This window comes from Takifugu rubripes, chromosome 4, assembly GCF_901000725.2.
Source record: "Takifugu rubripes chromosome 4, fTakRub1.2, whole genome shotgun sequence".
Lineage (NCBI taxonomy): Eukaryota > Metazoa > Chordata > Actinopteri > Tetraodontiformes > Tetraodontidae > Takifugu > Takifugu rubripes.
The window spans coordinates 14,759,891-14,779,798 of NC_042288.1; the positions used below are offsets into that span (position 1 = coordinate 14,759,891).

Genomic DNA, 19,908 nt, shown 5'->3' on the forward strand with positions numbered 1-19,908 from the left:
CCCATTGTCACTGCCCACTACTTGACCCATTTGTTAATATTAGTCCGTCTCGCTTGTGCGGTGGCGTCAACATCAAATTCTCCTTCCTGCATAAACAGTCAGGGTCCGACGCAAAGGAAGCAGGGCAAATATACACACATGACATTTGTTTGTGTCCGGCAGAGACTGTAACGTCCCCTCGTCAGGTAGACGGAACAAACCGGAGTTCTATCACAGCCTTGTCTCAAAACAATGACTCCAACCAGGGAGGAGAACGTCCCAGTTACCACACGCCAAATCCGTGACGAAATCAGCTGCAGGAAGCATCTGGAGACCTCTTCTGTCACCAGGATGCAACGTACACACACACACACACACACACACACACACACACACACACACACACACACACACTGCTGTGTAAGCTGCTATTAATCACCAGGTCAAGCAGCCATGTCAAGTTATAGAAATCAACGAAAAATAAATGGTGCAACAACTGTCGTCTTTCTAAAGGATTTTAATCATTTTCAATCAAGAGCACGGAAAGTCGTTACGTAAGGCTTCAGATAACGAGCTTCCTGTTTATGTGACAGAACATTTTTTGAGATGCTAATCAGATACAGGCAACTCTTGGAGCAAAAGTAAGAAAGATGTAACGATGTGGAACATTAACGAGTTAAAACACGAAGAGTCATCGTAGTGTTTCATCATCATACCATAATTAGTAATGTAATTAGAGAATATTACAAACGTGCGTTCCTTTCTTGGTTCCTTTTTCACTTGAGGTTCGTTTTGCTTCTCAGAAGACTCTCGTGCACGTCCTTAAGGACAAAGGATTGAAGGAAAAGGGGTTTCTGAAGGTTCTAATAGAGTTAGCCTTAATGCTCTCCTGCTTGCGGTAGCAATGCTGCTCGGAATAGCGGGGAACACAAGGAATGCGTTGGGAATGTCGCTACGTGAGGAGCTCAAATATGAGGAAACACATCCGCGGGTGGCTGGCTGCCTTTCAGGTCTGACATCACACTCGCGCAGCTATAGGTAGCGTCGGCCTCAACGCTGCTGCGAACAATAGCTGGCTGATGGTTTTTGCTGCCGCGGAGCAGTAAACCCGTTCCATCTGCCAGTTTCCAGCGTGGAAGTGAGGCACTTCTTCTCTGCTGTTTTATAAGTCCCAGCTGTGGCTTTAACGGTCCGAGGGTCAGATGTGGAATGCCTTCTTCGTGATGCATTCAGGGCCATGAAGGTTTCCTGTAATTTGCGATCGTGTGAGCATTGTTTCGAAAAGCTGTAAATCCAATATAACCGAATTCCCAGGAACAGCGGAGGTGGGTTTCTCCTCATGTGCCCCTCAGGGATGTTTGCCGATGGGCTCGAGGCCCGAGTGGGCCGACGCTAGATGTTTCCTGTGGGCCAAGTGATGGTGCTGCTCTGTGGGGAAATATCTCTTTGCTCGGGGGAGGTGTTGCAACACAACTTTAGCCTCAGTAACACTTATTTTGGGGGGATTTAAACGCGGAGCAGCACCGGGGATTCGGTGAAAATGCACGGAAGGTCAAACGGGGTCGCGCTGGTGTCTCATCTGGTCAGGTGGCAGCAGTGAAGGAGGCGCCGGAGGGGATCTGAGTGCCTCCAAATCATCGCCCGCCTTAAACCAAAGACAGAAGCTTCTGTAAATCTGCTCATTTTTGTTTCGCCCGAGTGAATTTGACCTTTTGTAAATGTTACCACAGAAAAGCTCTTAAGAAACAAATCACGGCGTCGGCTTCATTTGTTCCTGCCTCCCGCCTGTTTTGATGCACATGTTGTGGAGGCGCTCCGTGTGATTTATCAGGCTGGTGCTCGATGTTGGAAGAGCATCTGAGAATGACTGCCATCCTGACTTAAGACGGCTGAAATATGTTCTGCGTTGCATTAAAATCGGGCTTCTGTTTAATGGAACCGCGTTCAAAGGCTGGCTGCCTGCTTCCCCTGTTTACAGATTTATGATTATAGACAGGCTGAAGGCGCTCAAACGCTTTATTGACCTTCTAAAAGCAGAAAGGCTGCAATAAAAACAAAGAATAGTTTGAGAGCCTTTTGTTTTTCCTATTCTGTGGTGCTCCTGAACGCCACACAGCGTGCAAGCGTTCATCCTGGTGGTGCTAGTCGCCACTCATCACCATGTGTCCTGTATTTGATGGACAAAGACACACTGAAAGTGACACATTCTGCTGTTGATCAACGAGGGACGTTAACGACAGTTAAACCACAGAAGTGTTGCAAAAGACAGTTTTTTTCTTCAGTTTGTGCTGGTCACGGCAGTTTCCTGAAGCACCGCGACGAAAAGTGCAAAGACTTGAAAATACAGAGACTAGATCTCATCTTAACTTACTCCTCCAACTACCAAGCAATGATCTTAATTAGGGTATGAAAAGACAGTTATATTTAGAGTACATTTCGGTCACTTATGAGCAGTTTTGTTATAGGCCATAGTCCACCTGCCCATGAGCGAGTTAGCAGCTTATAATGAACATAATCGCATCATTTACATACCAGCTAAAGTGTTGGTATATTTTAGTCCAGAGACCAAAATAAAACACATAGGAGACAAAATTGCGTTTGTCAAGTGGTCAGGAACAAACAAACTGAAGGGCTAACCATGCAGCTCTTTATCAATATTTATATTATATTCTGGGGAAGTCGTCAGTGTGCAGTTATGAGCTGGACAGAAATATCAGCGATGAGGTTTAATAGAGGAAGTGAGCCTTCAGGACAAACACCAAGAGGAAAACTCTCCAATTTAAAGACAGCTGCGCTCATTCCATCCCTGACAATGTCCTTGGAGGACGCAGCTTAAAAAAAATCTGTCATTAGGGTCAGAGGAGCTGCTATCAGGATGTCACAGCTTTTAGATCCACCATGTCAACCAAATAAAGCAGGAATGTGAAGTAAATCCGCTTGGTCATCATCATTGGGATCTTAAGTGGATTGAGAGGGGAGATCAAGCATTTAAATTGTGTTAAATCACCGTATAAAACCCGACTCCTCTTTAAAAGGCTTCAAGCTAAAGCAACTGCAGCACTCCTACACAGCTACGCAGCAACTGCAGTCAGACCTGCCGTCAATCCCAGTTTATCTGCATCCCCAGAGCCTTTACTGATATAATACACCAGTATTTATCCTTTTACCTCATTTTCCCCCATTTTTACCAACCCTACACAGGAAACCTAAACCTTTCGTGCCCAAATGCTCCTTTTTTCATGCAATCTAAAACTTATTTTGGCACCTAGCCCTCCACGCATCAGTCATCCCGGCATCCTTTGTCCTAAAAAGGAGCGCTGTGTGCACTTTTCCCCCTGAGGAGGTAATAAAGTCTTCCCATGACGGGGCTTAGGGCACATGCGTTTGAACTGGTTTGGCTCTGGTGTGTTTCATTCGAGCATGCGGAGATTCAGCTGAGGATCAGAGCGTGTTGCAGCCTGACATCATCCCTCCCCCGCACCCTCCAATGACGAAGCTTCCCGGCGAGCGTGACGGAGCGCCTCGGAGCGCCGCCATCCCGCCGCTCAAATGGACGAGCTCGGCCTCGGAGTCGTGGCGTCGGAGCGTACGTGGGCAGGAAGGGCAAGCGGGAGGCAATTAAAGAATGACAGCGAGATAAGGATGATAAGATCGTAATGAGGGTGTTATAATCTGCCAAAATAAATAAATGAGTCCCGTATGTGCAGTTAGTATTCCAGCAGAAACCTCCTCAGTCCGTGCGAGAGTTGAAGGTTCGATTCCCCGTTGTTTGCTCCGAAAACACCAAGGGCCCGAAGCTGTCCTGCATCCTGCGACTTAATTACACGGACACGCAAACAGGCAGCGGCCCAACGATCTCGACCACCGTCGAGTTTACGTCCCATTGTTGAGACAGTGCAGTCGCCGGCGGTAACGGCTGGAAACACTTCCCGTCGTGCTTGCTGGCATCCCGGCAGCACGACTGGAGCCAATAATAAGTCACTTTGTCCGTGGGATGATGAGAGGGTTCAGGCCATTTTACAGTGACCATGCAGGAAATGGACCTCCTTTACTGGCAGCTTTTTCCTCTCTGAGGATGCTGCTAAAGCAATCCTTCCAGTGGAAGGTCACTAAGTGTAAGATTCTAAAGTTTATGACTTCAGGAACACCCCCACAGGAGCAGTAACGCGATGAAAGGGATGGAAAAAATCATGTAAAGTGCACTAATCTAACTCACACACCAGAATTTGGGGTTCCTAAAAGTCCTCTGATTCCTGCGACGCCGGTCTTTTAAGTCGGTGCCATGTTTTTTTTTTCTTTTTTCGTAATGCTTGGTGACTACGGCTAGCTGTGTGGTGAAGACGCTTGTTAAACTCCCCCTGGTGGTGGATTGCAGCATCGTTGCCCTAGTTCCACCAGTGTTGATTATCACCAGTTATTACACCAGTAATATCCTCTGGTACCATTAGATTTACATCCAACTTTTTTTTAAAATTCTGTCTCTTTATTGACACTATTGAATCAGCACTGAAACTTTTAAAAGCAGAAGATCCAGATGTGTATTTGGTGACATGTAGATGGTAGTATTTAACATAAGTCAATGAACTGGAAAGTGAAAGTATGTCTAACAAAACAATTCCTGCAGTACTAAAACAATATAATGGGCCGTGATCCTGCTGGGAATCTCTACATCCATCCTCGTGTGTCCTCTTCTTGACTGTATATTTACACCCGTACGACACATTTACCATCTCTCTCGTTCCCCTCGCTCCCATTTCCCCCAGTCTCCCCTTCTCATTTTCACTGCACATAAACTCAAATACCACCTGTCTGGAATAGTTTGTCTCTCGGTCTGGATCGCTCTGTTTGTTTCCCACAGAATGGACATCGGCTACTTTACGGGACAAAAATGTCTGGACGGAAACTCAATAAAACCACCTTTTATATGTTTCCTATGTGGGACATCTTCATACAGCTTAGCATTGGTTAGTTTATGAGTCTTTTCATTCAGAAGTAGATATTTTATCAATTTTACTTCCTTAAACAGCACAACTATCAGTATCGGCGTCTGTCCCAAATCTGCCAGCCTTTGTTCCGGCTCGGACTGAACTCAGTTGAGGCTCTGAATGGAGAATGAGCTGTCACCAGCTTTCATTTAAAGAACAGTTGCTGGGTTCCTTTCCGTAACTTTAGAAATACCAGGCAGTTAACGCGAGCTGCTGTCCTTCTCAGCTGGAGCTCAGGAATTCTCCTGTTCCATAAATACTAGAATTAAAAGTGGGATCAGGAGGGAATATACGACCGAGGGACAGTAAAAGCTTCAGCCACGTGTCACTGGAGGACTTCTGGCACCTCTGATATGAGATTAATTTGTGATTTCCGGTTAATTATCGTGTTAAGAAGACAACGATGTCATCTGTTTGCAATAATACATTCGCCGTTAAACACGGATCTGTCTTCGGTGGCTGCAGTTGGAGTTTCTGCCTTTTATGGTGGCATAAATGTCACTTTTATGCCCCTCTTATTTACTCCTGGGGTTTGTGAAAATGTGAGCCGTGGAGACCTGAGCCGCCACCTCCCAGGGGGCCGGTTCACTCTGAGGACAGGAGGCCTCTGCTTCGGCCGCTGCTGCGGGTGAGGACCTTGTGTTTCGCCACCTCTTGTCCGACTCTGACTACCGCATTGTGTCGCGTTACCTTCTCGCTGAGCCGCTGTGCTACTGGAACAACGTCGCCTCTATAAGCCTAATGAGGCGTGAGCCAGTCAAGTGATGCATCTAAGGTCAAACTCTCGACTCGATGTGTCTCGGTCTCTGTTGTCCAGCTGTTCTCCCCTCTTTTAAATGTTTAATGACTGACATTTTAGTGTCAGAGATTGAAAATCGACCTTTATTCCTGCTAAAGCTAGATGATATCTGGTTAGCGTGTATGTGTTTGCAGTCCATCCACCCATGTGGACCCTTAACGGGGTCACGGAGGGAGGGAGCCTGTCCCAGCTGGCTTCAGGCTGGGGACAAAAAGCTGCCATTCACACTCGCATTCACACCGAAGGTCCATTTAGAGCCACCAGTTCACCCTAACCCAAATGCATGGATTTGGATTGTGGAAGTTGGGGGACCCAGAAATGACACTTGTGGACACAGGAGGGACACGTAGAGTCCACAGGGACAAGCCCCTGGGCAGTTTGATCCCAGAAACGTGTGGCTGTGTGAGGACAGTGCTAACCACTGCAACACAATGTTTGCTCACTCCTAAAACAATTTAATTTCTGACAAAGTTAAGCTTTACTTTGCAACAGACATCAGCAAAATTCCTAAAATCAGACGTTGTCAGAAGGGGACATCTGTGTCTGCACGCGGCGCCGTTTCCCGAATGAACCCCCGTGGCTTCATTGCTCCTTCCTGCTGTAACCTGCTCAGTGTTGATGAGCTGGGTGGGCTCGCCAGCTCGCCTCCCGTGCTTCAACTACAAGCCGCGCCTGCTTGAGGGAAGAGGATGGGCGGATGGACGCTGGAAAAAGGGCCGTGCCAGCGAGTTAAAGAGGGAAAGGGCAAGGGAAAGGGCAAGGGAAAGGGCAAGTGAAAGGGCGGCCATACGCGAGCGCCGGACAACACAGGGAAGCCCCGTGTGTTGACATTGTGGGTTTGGCTCCATTTTGTTGGGCATGAGTTTGGGAAAGGGACAAATTGTGGACATCACTGAGCCACCTACTAAAGCTCCCTTTGATAGACATCTTTTCTTTTTGTCTCATCTTTTCCTGTGTACTTTCAGCACCACCGGCTAATAAAGATATGGGATTTGATCACATTTAGCTCTTGTTTTTAATTCTCCCTCCATTGTTTCCAAGGTTGATGCCAACTCAAACCCTACTTTTGTGGTCTTAGAAGGCGCTGCCAGCACAAATTTAAAGATATCTCTCACAGGCAGTGCCAGCGGTATTTTCTTTTCCTTTTTTTCCCCCTCTATGTGTTTGCTTTGCTGAAATCTTTGTAGTAACGGCGCTTATACTATTTTCATCAACATGGAAGAAAATAAACTGGAAGGGTTGGGACAGCGGTGTCATATGACAGCTCCAGTTTGGCTTTTTTTGGTTGTTAAGCATGAGTCTCTTGGATATTTTGCAAACATTGATGACATAATCATCTCCAGACTCTCTGATCTTTCCCATAAGCTGCTGACTCGCTGGTCTTCGCGCCAGTTGTCAATTGGAGAAAGATGTTCCAATTAGGGTCTTTAGGCTGTTACATTCTGTTAGGTATTTGAGGGTTATAATGTGTCCGCGGAGGGACAGGATCTCCTACAATAGCCTGGTTGTTTTGCTCCCTACAGAAAGACGTGAAGGACGTGTTTACGGGGATCACGTTTGAAGTGGCCTACAACCTGGGGAAGCATGTGCTGGCTGGTCCCCAGGAACGAGACCTGCCTGCGCTCACTCCCGTGCTGCGCTGGAGGAAAGGACAAAGGATGGCAGTGAGAAATGAGGTGAAATCATAATTAAGACGACCTTTGAGACTTCTACATGTTTTATTTTGTTAAAGGGGGATAGGCAGAATGACACTAGGGGGGTTGCAGTCAGTGGTATCTTAAGCTATTGCAGAACCAGGGTGTAAAGTTAAACATTCAAATGAGTTTATTAAGCTTTTCTTTTTTCTGTCAGGTGGCAGAATAAAGGAAAAGCTCATATGTTTGATCACACAAACGTCTGCGCTGGTAACCAGCTTATATATTGTGTGTGTTAGCTCTCTTGAGTGGAATCCAAAGAGACTGGATCATTTATTTTCACTGCGACCACCTCTAACCTACCCCACATGTGTTTCCCTCCCGTCTGCACTTCTTGAAAAGCGGAGGGATTTGCGTCTCTCAGCGCCTCCGTCTCCCTGACTCTCATATCTACGATCAGAGAACGCCACTTTACTAAAAGATTGCTTTGAGTTTTGCTTTGATTTCACCCCAGATCATCTCATGGCTGATTTAATGGGAAGCCTCATGAAGTAAAGATCAGCTATCTTTGACTCAACACTGCCCCCTAGTCTGATCTTAGAGTTGATGTATGAGGTCATATGAAGTTTGCCCTTTACTGTTTCCTCTTCAGACTTGGTTTGAGAAGAACTGCCTGTCGGACGACTGCGCTGCAGACCTCCGGCTTCACGGGAAACTGCTGCTTTCTGGGTAAAGACCTTCAACACCACACTCGAAGACCAGTTTCTTTCTTTGCCTTTAAGTCCGCGCCGAGGAAGCGAGCTGACATCATAGTCCAGGAGGGTGTGGGGAGCATGACACATGCTTGGAGGACATCCACATGTTTTTCCATAAGCAGGGAGTTCCCTGTCTTCTTATTGTGCATCTCGCTTCGCTCTGCGTCATCACTAATAGAAGTCGGAACCTTTCGCTGCAAAATAAGCTAATTTTAAGGCTGACGTTTTGTTTATTTCCCTTTTAACCGGACAATAATTAAGCTAAGTTTGATTTCCTGTGGCTTCAAAGCTCAGTGCTCCCCTGACATCCTGCCGTTGTTTATTTGTGCACGCTCACTTCCTGTGTCCATCAGGCTGTACACTAAACCTCACTTGGCCCTCGGCGGGGTGAAGAACGTGTCCCTGAACCTGACCATCTCCAACACAGGCGACGACGCCTACGACACCAACATCCACTTCAACTTCTCCAGAGAAGTTTTCTACATCAACTTCTGGCAGAAGGTGCGTCCTCATCCCCTGAAGTACCTGCCGTTTAAGGACACGTGTTTATTGGTAATTTATCTGGTGGTTGTGGCTGCAAAGAAGGCAGCAGAGCACAGACGCATCAGTTCCACCCTGCCAGTGAGATGTAAACTCTGTGAATGATCGTTTATTTAAAAAAATGGTTGAAGGTCTCGAGCACAGTCTAAACAGTGAATCTCGCGGAGAGGCAGAGCCGTGCGAGGAGGGACCGGCACAAAGCCTATTCTTGAACCGTGCAGGCTGCGGATGAAAGCAGAAGGAGCAGAAGAAGCAGCAGCAGCTGTTCCGTGTCACAGGTCGAAACCGATACAGCGTCTCGCCCAGCAAATTCCCATTCCCACAAGCTTTGATTTATACGCCGTTCAGATCGCCTGCGTGTAGAATCTCCTTGGTTAGATAAAATCCCATTAAGTAGTCTCATTTAATGTAGCATCTTCATGTAGATACTCTTCATGTAGATGACCTCCTTTCACAGAGGCTCTGTTAATGTGATATCTGCCCACTGCAATCCCACGTTAAACCTGTGAGATATTCATCCACACCGTGTTGATGGATGATGGCTTCCACAGAAGTGGTTGGAAACAGCGTTTTGGGTTTTTTTCCATCCATTTCGCGGCCCGACACGCTGCATATCACCAAAGCTTTTTCCTCCAGCTGGACCTCATCTCTGTTTGCACCTCAGTGATGGATAAGGATCATCTCAGTAAAGCATAAAACCCTGTGACATGATTTAAAACCCTCCGACAAAGCAGGAATTGAATTTAAATGGAATACACGCTGCAGGCCAGTATTAGTAAAACAGCGCATCGGTTAGAGTTTCATGCGTAATCTAATAAACTAATTAAATATCAGGTTACCAGAGCCTCGTTTTACTCAGGGAACCCGATAAGTCACGGTGGCCTGCTGCGCAGAGGGAACAGGAAGGGAACAGTGTGCAGAGATGACCAAGGGGCCACTGAGCAGATTTACTTTCATCTGCTCTTTCAGACATTTCTAATTACTCCTGGAGCAAGTCCACGTCCACCACGTGACCCTTTTTGCAGGAGTTTGGTTCAGCTGTCGAACCCCCCCCCCCCCCCCCCCCCCCCCCCCCCCCCCCCCTCCCCCCACCAGAGGTGTTTTCTTTTTTTTCCCCACGGAGCAGAGCAGGGAATCGCACTCCCCCTCGGTTCCAGTGCGTGTGGGACGCGTTATCTCTGTTGTTCTTGCAACACAAGCTGTCAGGAAGATGTGGAGGTGAGCTGGTTTCAGGAGCCCAAACCTGGCTCCTGGGGGGCTGCTGCCCCAGCTTCTGTTTATTTATTTATCATTTTAATAAAGGTCAGAACGGCTGCAGATGGATGGGTTGGGTTTTTTCATGCAAGTACCGACAGTTTGATTTAGTAGCTTAAGTTCCAGAAGCATATAAGTGAGATATATATATATATATACATCATTTTGAATTTTCCTTAATGATCCTGTATATATTATAGGATAGTCAGCCGCAGTTTTGCAGCAGCCAGATAAACGTATTTAAAACTGATTTAAAAAGTCGTAAAGAAGAAAATCCAAATAAACACTCAAGAGGTTTCAATGGCGAGCGCTCTGGATATGGGCCTCCCGGTCGGGCGATGTCAGGCTATCCTCGTCTGACGCTGACAAGAAGTCGACGGAGAAGTGCTTGAACAAACAGGCCTCCTCCCCGTGGATCAGCAGCACGCCGCCTGTGTGAGCGCTCTGCTCTCTCTCAGGGGTTACCAGATGGGCCGCGGTTAAACAGACTGCCTCCTCCGGTCCGTGAGGGGGGTGTTTTCAGAGCAGGGCCAAAGGATACAGGAAAGGGAGGAAATTCCACCATTGGCAGTTGTGCCCCCCCCACCCCAACAGAAAGGCCAGAGCTGACTTATTTAAGCTGGAGGCAGATGCCCCACCCTGGACTCTGCTGAATAAGTAGAACAGGAGTTTGGGTTATACTGCAGATGGATATTTATCTTTAAACGAGTCAGCACAATTTGCTCTCCATTGCTATAGAAACATGTCATAAACACCATCCCACTCTGCACCATGTCTTTGAGCTACATTACCCCCCCCCCCCCCCCCATGTTCCCACAGCTTTTTATTGTTGCTAAAGTTGGGAAATATCTCCGCTCTCTTTTATGCTGCGTGCTCAGAGCCTCCGTCCTCCTCTCTGGGTCAGAGCTCGGGTGTTTACACAGCGCAGCCGGTGAAGCTCCATGTTGTTTAGACAAGCGTCCAAACACGTAGAGTGAAGGCTGTCCAATTGTCCACCCGCCGAGACGTGTTTGTGCCATCGGTGCTTTGAATGTTCTTTGTTTAACCCGCTTCAGGATGTCAATGAAACAATCGAAGCTGCAGTTTTTCATACACAAGCCCGAAGCTCACAGGTGTGTTTATAGCTGAAGTCCATATGAGGCCGACCGCGCTCTTTGCTTCCCAGTGTGATTCTTGGAAGCGCAAAGACGTCCTCTGTCTTCTGTTTCAGTGGTGTCACTCTGTCCGTCCTTATCAGCTCCCCTGTCTATCTGTCTTTTTACAGGAAGAGAAGGGCATTTCCTGTGGACTTGTTGATCTGGACTTCCTCAAATGCAGCGTGGGGTTTCCCTTCATGAGGGCGCAGACGAAGGTAGCTCACAGAAACCGACTTCACACCTGCGTGCAGCGTTGCACCTCTTCCCATGCATGGGAACCTCTTTCTGGCTCAAACAAGCACATTTTTCTCTCCACAGTATCATTTTGCAGTGATTTTTGACACCAGTCAGCTCTCGGGAGAAAATGACACCCTGCAGTTTTTAGTTCAGGCAAAAAGGTGAGTATTTTGAGTCGTTGGTTTATCCCGAATACGCGTCGATCACTTTGTGTTGCGCCAACTTCACTGCGCGTTTCTGTCGTGTTTTAGCGCCAATCCTGAGCACAAACTCTCCGACAACACTTTGGATCTGTCCATCCCACTGATCCGTGAGACCGACACCACTATAACTGGGTAAGGAAGGGGCGAATGTAAACACCAGCCGCGGTTTATTGGTTCAAGACTTAAACTAGTCGCTGGTCCGTCTCTGTGGGAGTAGAGGGAGAGCTTTTGTCAGCATGGGACATGTCAGCTTGAGACGTCTTATCTGTGGACAGTTTATCATATCCCCGCTTCACAGAGACGGGATAGAAATTTAAAACAGCCCAGATGTGCCAGAAGTCTGACATCTGATAAGGCTGAAGGGAGGCTGCTGAGAGAAACCGGACCCATCGGTCATGCAAACATTGTTGTCCGGCGATGACGTCATTAAAGCCAGAGGTTTTTTTTTTATGGAGCCTATTTATGTGAGCGTTTTAATGATTGTCCGCTCTGATCCCTCTGCAGTGTTGTGACGCCGAGCTCCTTCGCGTACGGGAACTCTATCGACGCCTCCCGATTCGTCCAGTTGGAGGACATGAAGTGCAACTTTCAGCCTCTCAATCTCACTTTCCAGGTGCTGCTACCGGCACGTGTGTTATAGTCTGAAGAATCTCCAGCATGCGCTACATTTTTCTCTTTTTTTTGTCCCTTTTTTCCTATTTTTCCCCTGTCTGACCGACGTAGGCTATAAACAAGGGGCCCAGCAGGCTTCCTGGATCTACTGTGGATATCAGAATACCCAACAGGCTGGTTGGCAACGGAGCAGACATGTTCCACATCATTGAAACACAGGTGGATGCCAGCGCTACATTATTTATCTACCCCTAAATTATTATTTATTGCTTTATTCACCAGCAGGCAGCTACATTTTCAGCTAATTTATGCAGCCCACCGCTGTGGACCCCACAGGAGAGTTTCATGTATACGAGTCTGTTCGTCTGAGGGCGTTTTTGTCACAGCGTTGGCCGGGTCTCCGGACACCAGTGGGCCATTTAAAACCTTAGCCAAAGTGTTGACGTTGCTACCGACACTAGCATATCATTTGGTTTCACAACATTTCACATTTAGATAAAGAAACCCAATACTCCCACAGGGTTTCAGTGTTGTTTTAACCCCTCCGTTGCTCCTTTCATAGGAGCTATTAATTGTATTTACTCTGAATAGGTAGAGGTGGTTGACTGTATCCCACCCTCCTTGAGCCCATCTGGAATCACTCTAAAGGGATCAGACAGCTTGCACGAAATGTGAATGAGGCACCTGTAGAGCCGACTACTGTGCTGTACCATCCCCACCCTGGAGCCACACATCACGCACTCCATACTGCTACCTCCGCCTTTAGCCGCTGGCGCGCTCGAGTGTTACGCACATATTTTATAGCCAGATATTTATAACACAGACCTCCGATTGTTCAGAATTGACACACAGGATATGACTGTTGCTCCACATGTGCCGTTCGGGCTGCAGGCTTCATTATTCACTGGGAAAGTTTCGTTTTAAGCGAGTTAAAAGTTCACCTGCAGAAATACAGGACATGAGAAATGGAGATCGTAAAAGCTCGCCCGCTCTGCGTGGCTACAGAGCAGACAATGGGGAAGGGGAAGTGCTCACCAGGGGGCGGGCAATAAAGCAGACACCTTTAAATCGCTCCATATGGGAGACTTGTCCGGGAGGGGGGGCTGGTATCTGGTGACTGTTTCCTGTCAGTAACAATAGTGGGACTGAAACCAGTTCATGTGACAAAAGCAGAGAGGTGTCAGGTTGTAAATCTGACTTCATCTTACAGATAATATTGCCATATACTTGTTTTTTTTTTGGCGTACATACGTGATTTTAAGTGCTGTTTCAGGTGACCGACGGCAGAGGTAACTGCACTCCCCACAGGAACCCGACACCCTGCACCATCCCCCAGGAGAAGGAGAGCATCTTCCACTCCATATTTGCCTTCTTCACCAAATCGGGGCGCAGAGTGGTGGTAAATATACGATCCTCATGTTGCACTTTGACCCCTGGAGGTCGCTGACAGTAACTCTCTGTAGGGATTCTTGTTTTTTTTAGCCAGCGCAGCATCTGTTTATCACACTTCTGCCTCTCCCCTGATTTGTTTCCCCTCTTTTTTTAGGACTGTGACCGGCCCGGACGAGCGTGTATGACAATTTCCTGCAGTCTGGGCCCACAATTAAAAGAGGAAGCTTTGAGCATTGACATAAAGCTTCTACTCAACACTGAAATACTAAAGACGGTAGGGAACCTGGACCAGGGGTGGCACAAGGCCTTGCAAACAGAAAATGAACCCAAGCTCCTCTGCTCTAATCCCAAAGGATAGTTCCTCCGTGATCCAGTTCGTGACGAGGGGCAGCGTGCAGGTGAACGACGGCGTGATGGAGGTAGAAAACGGCTTGTCGGAGGACTTTTCCGTGAGTACAGATCGATGAAATCCATTTTTTTCTTGGTCAGTCAATATTTTTAATGAAAGTGAACACTGCTGGGGTGGATGCCGTCTTTCTTCAACCTGTTTTTAATATTTTTGGGTCCTTTTTATGATCAGATTTACAGTCCATCATGCTGTGGTTTGACAGTTATGGGTTGCGGTTGTGACTGTATTGTGTAGGGAAGGTCTTCTTTTCTCCTCTTTTGGGGTCCTCAGCTGTGTTCAAAGACAACCAACCCCCACCCCCCACCCCCCCGGCGTTGTGCGCTGAGTGATTGGATGGACCACCAGATCAGATGTGACAATTATCCTGAGCACCTAGCATTCTCTCAGAGGGAATCTCAAGTGATTAGGGTGCTGACCGGGCTGGGGCTCGGCTGACCCTGAGCCTCAGACGTGTTCCGAGGATTCTGCTTATTCCACTAAAGCCCCCTCCCAACCAACCACCCACAGGTTTTAGTAAACACAGCTACCTTCTCCCCCCAGGATTCCGGCTAGCTTAAGTACACACTGGAGAGCATGATTTGTAGCGTCTGGTTTTATCGTTCACATCAAACTCATGTCCCCTTTTATGCCCTCTCACATGTAAATAAACTGATGTGGGATTCAGGCACAAACGCCACACCCCCGAGTTCAGTTTCAACAAACCGAACTGAACTTATTGCACATTCCTCGATTTAAATCATCGTTAAAAAGTTCAATTTAGAAAGCCCGAGTCAAGGAGCAACGACCGGCAGAGTTTTTCATCTTCTCTGTCCTCTGCGAGAGCCTCGGTATGCACAACAACAGCTAGATTCCAGAGTAAAGGGGAGGTGTTAATGTGGGAATGTATTCCACGGACAGATCCATCTCGCTGGTCCGGAGGAAAGGAATGGCTCACAGTTGGCGTCTCATGCCACATTTATGGTCAAAGCCCGTGGAGCATATTTCAGCAGGCAGTCCTGAACTTGACTGGCCTTTATTCGCAACATCAAATTAAGCAGAATTGCGTGAAATTAGGGAGCGAAACGTTTATTTAAACACTTATTTGCCCTGTTGAACGCCGCCAGTAAATCCATTTCTCCTGGCGAGGGGGGCGGTTTTCCATCGAAGGCAACGAGGCGCGCTCGTTTTCACCCACCCTTGTTAATTCCTTGCAGATCAATTTGAGTGGGTTCGTATGAGACGAGTGATACGCAGAAGCCTCACACGCCTTCAAAGGGAGGCACAAAGGATTCTGGGAATGCCACACAAATTGATGGGGCCCTTTAGAGGGTCACAGAGAATCAAAAACCACAAAATTGTGTTTGCTTAGTTGCAACAAATAAAGCAATTGTCACACGCTGATGCCCTCCATTGAAGTGGCGTGTTAGTGTGTGTGTGCCTCTCTGGCATCGTGCCACTGACAGATGTCTCAGCAGTGCACACATGTCATGGGAAACTGCCAAAATAGCTTTAATTTATTGTGGAAACGAGGCTTTTTTTAATGGGTCGCCAAGACTCCTTGATAAAAGGATAACGGGATCAGGCTCAGTCTGAGCTTTAAGGGGTTAGATTCATGCCCCGACCTCAGATTGAGATATGATTTTTGGGGATTTTCTAATCAGGCGCAATGTTAGCTTCATCTTTTAGACTTTGGGATTTAATTAGAAGGTTCTATAGTGCGTCCAGTGGACACTTTAGATCTTTAAAAGCTCAATTTTACAATATTTGCTGCATTTTACTTGAAAACATCTCAAACACATAAAAACAGGTTCGCGTGGTGTAAATCAGACGACCACTTATTTCTGGTGACGACTCTGTTGTTTGCATGTTGTTTACATAAATGTCACCATATCCACCGTGTCCTGGTCTGGCTCTGCTCAAGGCTCAGAGTGTAGGATTTCCCCTTTAATAAAACACAACAGTGTCCATAAACAGACCCTAAGTCTACAATCATCTCGGTCCTCTTTCTGTGTGTGATGAGCTGCTCAATTATCTCCTGTATTTAAAATAAACTCCACCAGTGTCCCGTTCCACGCTGCGTTTTAGCTGCAGCAGCCGTCGAATCCTCGCGGCTCTTCTGGCAACAGCTGCAGCAGAATGAAATAAGGTTTCTTTTGGCTGTTATTGCTTCAACACTCTACATCATTAGCAGAACACGGCTGAAGGAATTTTGCTGCGTTTGGCAGCCTCACTGTTTCTGTGTGTGTGTGTGTGTGTGTGTGTGTGTGTGTGTGTGAGATTTGTGCGAGACGTTGTCCGACTAAAGTGCTGCTGCGTTTCAGCTGGTGTTCGAGGCGCTCCACAGCCAAGAGCCGAGGGGTTACGTCGTGGGCTGGATCATTGCCATCAGTCTGCTGGTGGGAATCCTCATCTTCTTGCTGTTGGCCGTGCTGCTCTGGAAGGTAAACACACAAACGCAGATTTATTTTTCGCAAAGCGTTATTACCGTAATGTTGTCACGGCAGCATTGGGCCGAAGCTGCAGTAAAAGCCGGCGTGTGTGCGACCGTGATCAGGCGACAGCAAAGGATCCAGTTGTACTGGGACAGCTGGAGGTGGGGGCGAGAGCTGGGTTTGCTTGAAACAACCGTGAAAAAAAACGGGACACAAACTGGCCGGTAATTCACACCCTGCCCGTGACATGAAAAGAAAAATCTACAAGGGAAATCATGTCAATTATGATGATATGCAGAGGCCCTGTTAGCACAAAAACCCCTTTTCTGTCTCACTCTTTCCTTTTCCACCGGGAATGCCACAACTAAACCTTGGAATGCTGGTCCTCGTATACCCCCCCCCTCCTTCCCCGTGTCCTCAGATCTTGCCAAAATAAACCACACTTACAACTGCAGCACATGTCCTGTATTGGTCTTTTCAGGAAATGCCTGAGGAGAGCACAGGTCTGTATCAATAAACTTAGCAGTGAAACCCTGATAAGTGAATGGAGTCGTAGTGAGAGAGGCATCGCAGCCGTGCTTGCACACACACCGGGGGTCTCCAGCTCTCCCCATTCCTCTCATATCTTCTATATGTTACACTCGGTGGAGGTATTTTTGAGGTCAGCTGAATGTAAGTGATAGCGCACTCCTGAAGAAACAGCACCTTTTTACTGGGTAACTTGTTTCACATTATCCACGTATTTTCAAATCTCAAATGTATGTGTCGAAAGCAGGCGGACAGACATGGGAGTCACCAGATAATAGGGCAAATTAACCAGCTATTCAATCAATAAAATGAGCAAGCTCGGTGTGTATTTCATTGTAAATTACAGGAAAAAGCCACATTAGACATTTCCTGATGGCGCCCATTGGGAAGGAATTCCACTCTCCTCTCATAAAGATACCAAATTACAGTCCAAAAAAAGAAATATTTGCCATTTTTAAACCAAACTAAACAAGAAAGTGACTTCAAGTCCTCATTAGTTTGATGTTGGCTGTATTTTCTCTCTGCCGGTATTTACTTATTGATATATAATTCAATATCATTCAGCATGTATAACGGCCTTTCGAGATAAGGCATCCTTTAAAACCCCAGCTGTGATCCGTCCACGCTCTTCTGATTCTCCGATCATCCCCCGAGCAGCTGCAGACAGGCTGCGTCCCATCAAACACGTACAGACTGATTGATTCTCCACATTTGCTGCAAAGTTTTGTAATTTTGCTTTCCGGGACGGTTGCGCCGACACTTCAAGTCCCAAGTCAGTAATGTAAAAGACAGAAGGCGGAAAATTCCATAATCGGAAGATAATCTAAATAATTCTCTCTTTTTTTTTGAAGATTTCTTAGAAACCACAGGCACATGAGTGAAGCTAAGCGATAGCACAAGATTCAGATATGTTAGATATTCTATACATTTACTTAAGCACTTATTATGTCCTGCTCTCCTTATGAATGCATGGACCGTTTCCATCTCGCTGTCTGGTCCTGATCCGATCCCAGCCGCAGATCCCGATCATCTGCCTCCAATAAACTTTCAACACTTTTTCTGTCCCTCTCGCCACAGTTGGGATTCTTCCGTCGGCGCTACAGAGAAATTATCGAGGCTGAGAAGAACAGAAAGGACAGTGATGAAAGCTGGGACTGGATGGAAAAGAACCACTGAGGCCTGCAGAACGGGGGTCCCAGAGGAGCCAATGAGAATAGAGATTGGGTCAGGAAGGATCCAATGGCACGGGGTCTCGCAGCACAGCTGCCCCACTGGCACCAGGCCCTTCAGTCTTCCATATGTGGAAGAGAAGATTATTCTCCATATTTTTGGAGACCTGACTTTTTTTTCATGAGTGGGTGGGTGGGTGGGGCGGGGGTCCAGGAAACAGGCTTCTGAGGTGACAGTGGACTCGCTGTGGAGGGAACTCCCATCCAACAATGCGGAGCCGTTGAATGACATCCACATCCGCACAGGGCTGTAGAGCCACGACACGAATGCCGGCGGACTTCAAATCCTCAGGGCTGTGTCACATAGCAAATTTATTTTTATACGTACACTTTAAGCCGTGTTGGGGGGGTTTGAAGGCCATTATAAACATACTGTAGCGACAGAATGTTTTCCTAAAAGCACTGATGTTTGATAAGAATGAATGACTTAGCTTTATTTGCTTTTTAAGCCAAAAAAAGAGGCTCCCTCTGAACTATTGGAGTCACCTGATACTTGGTTATTCCTCATGGTGGAAGATTGTATCTTTCTCTCCTCTTTTTTTCAGTTTCAGTGTCAGTTCATCACACCGCTTTCTGGGTTTTCCGCCCACATTTCATGTCATCCAGTCAGGTTGCAGCAGCCGAGGCCCAGATAAAGTGCTGTCGGAGGTTTGTAGGGGCCATAAAAGCTGCCCTCTGACCTACCATCTGCATTCCATTGGCTACAGTTTTTGCTGTCAGGTGATCGAAACGGATGTGAAATTATTCAACTTTAAAATAATGGAACAAGGATTATCTGGAGCGAAGAACTGCCACTCAGGTATGCAGCTGATGTTTCAGCTGGATCCCCAAAAGCTTCCATGTTCAGAGTGGATTCTCCTAATCTCACTGAAGAAGAATTTTTAAAAATGTCACAAAGTTCATATGGATCGTGTTTTATGTGACTATTGTGTTATTTTAGCGGGAAATGAAAGACCAATCACCCTGCATGGGCTCCTACAGTCATTTATGGGGTCCATGGAGGGAGTGAACAGCCTAAAAATAGATGGGAATGCGCTTCACTAAATCACTGCATATCAGTCAGCTCACGGGGCTCCTGGGAAATAAATATTTGAGGGACCGTCCGTGCCACGAATGTCTACCACTATTAAACTTTGCTATTTTTTAAATTGTTCCAATGCTTCCAAACAGGTGTTGTATTGGTTGCGTTGGTAACATTTTGAATTCAATTTTATATCAAATGCCAACGGAGAAATAGGAATGTTTTCCATTTTAAACCTTAAATCTCAAAACAACAAGCTCCCCATTGCGTTCCGGAGATGGCGTTGGGGCAGATCTGAAGCAGACCAACGTCGGAGTCAAATGTGAAATGGCCAAAGAAGCAAAAGGATGTTTGACTTCAGTGCTGAGACACTTTCTGGCTGGTCGTGGTTCCTCATGCTCTGGTGCAGGCTTCATTTAAATCCACTGGCACAACGACATATACTGTACACACTCACATGTTCCCTCTGCCTCCACTCAAGCAACGCTGTCTCTGTGTGCAGAGAAAGTGACACTTTTTTTTTTTTTAACTGTGACGGTTATATTTTGTCAGCGTGACGCATTGTTGGTATTTGTTTGACGTCACCGTTAATCACAGAGTTATTTTGGGGTTTTGTTCCGAGTATACTACTGTCACTGAATATAATTTCCATTATAGTGTGCTGTACGTTTTGGTGTTTCATTCTTCAAGCTGTATATTTATCTGTTGATAAACAGTGAAATATGGCGGCTCTGTGTGTGGCTCCTCTGTTCCTGCGCGTTCGGTGGTGGGTCACGCATCTGGA

General features: G+C 46.9%; 1 protein-coding gene across 1 annotated transcript in view; it reads left to right on the forward strand.

The window, feature by feature from the left end:
• Positions 1-19,852, forward strand: part of itga9 (integrin, alpha 9) — a 35,221-nt gene extending 15,369 nt beyond the window's left edge. The window contains exons 16-28 of the mRNA XM_011603454.2: positions 7,287-7,439; positions 8,050-8,126; positions 8,506-8,653; positions 11,211-11,297; positions 11,401-11,480; positions 11,571-11,654; positions 12,027-12,135; positions 12,246-12,353; positions 13,408-13,533; positions 13,681-13,800; positions 13,880-13,975; positions 16,236-16,355; positions 17,952-19,852. Coding sequence (XP_011601756.2) covers positions 7,287-7,439; positions 8,050-8,126; positions 8,506-8,653; positions 11,211-11,297; positions 11,401-11,480; positions 11,571-11,654; positions 12,027-12,135; positions 12,246-12,353; positions 13,408-13,533; positions 13,681-13,800; positions 13,880-13,975; positions 16,236-16,355; positions 17,952-18,050 — 1,407 coding nt within the window. The 3' untranslated portion in view covers positions 18,051-19,852. The remainder of the gene's footprint in view (positions 1-7,286; positions 7,440-8,049; positions 8,127-8,505; positions 8,654-11,210; positions 11,298-11,400; positions 11,481-11,570; positions 11,655-12,026; positions 12,136-12,245; positions 12,354-13,407; positions 13,534-13,680; positions 13,801-13,879; positions 13,976-16,235; positions 16,356-17,951) is intronic.
• The last annotated feature ends 56 nt before the right edge of the window (positions 19,853-19,908 follow it).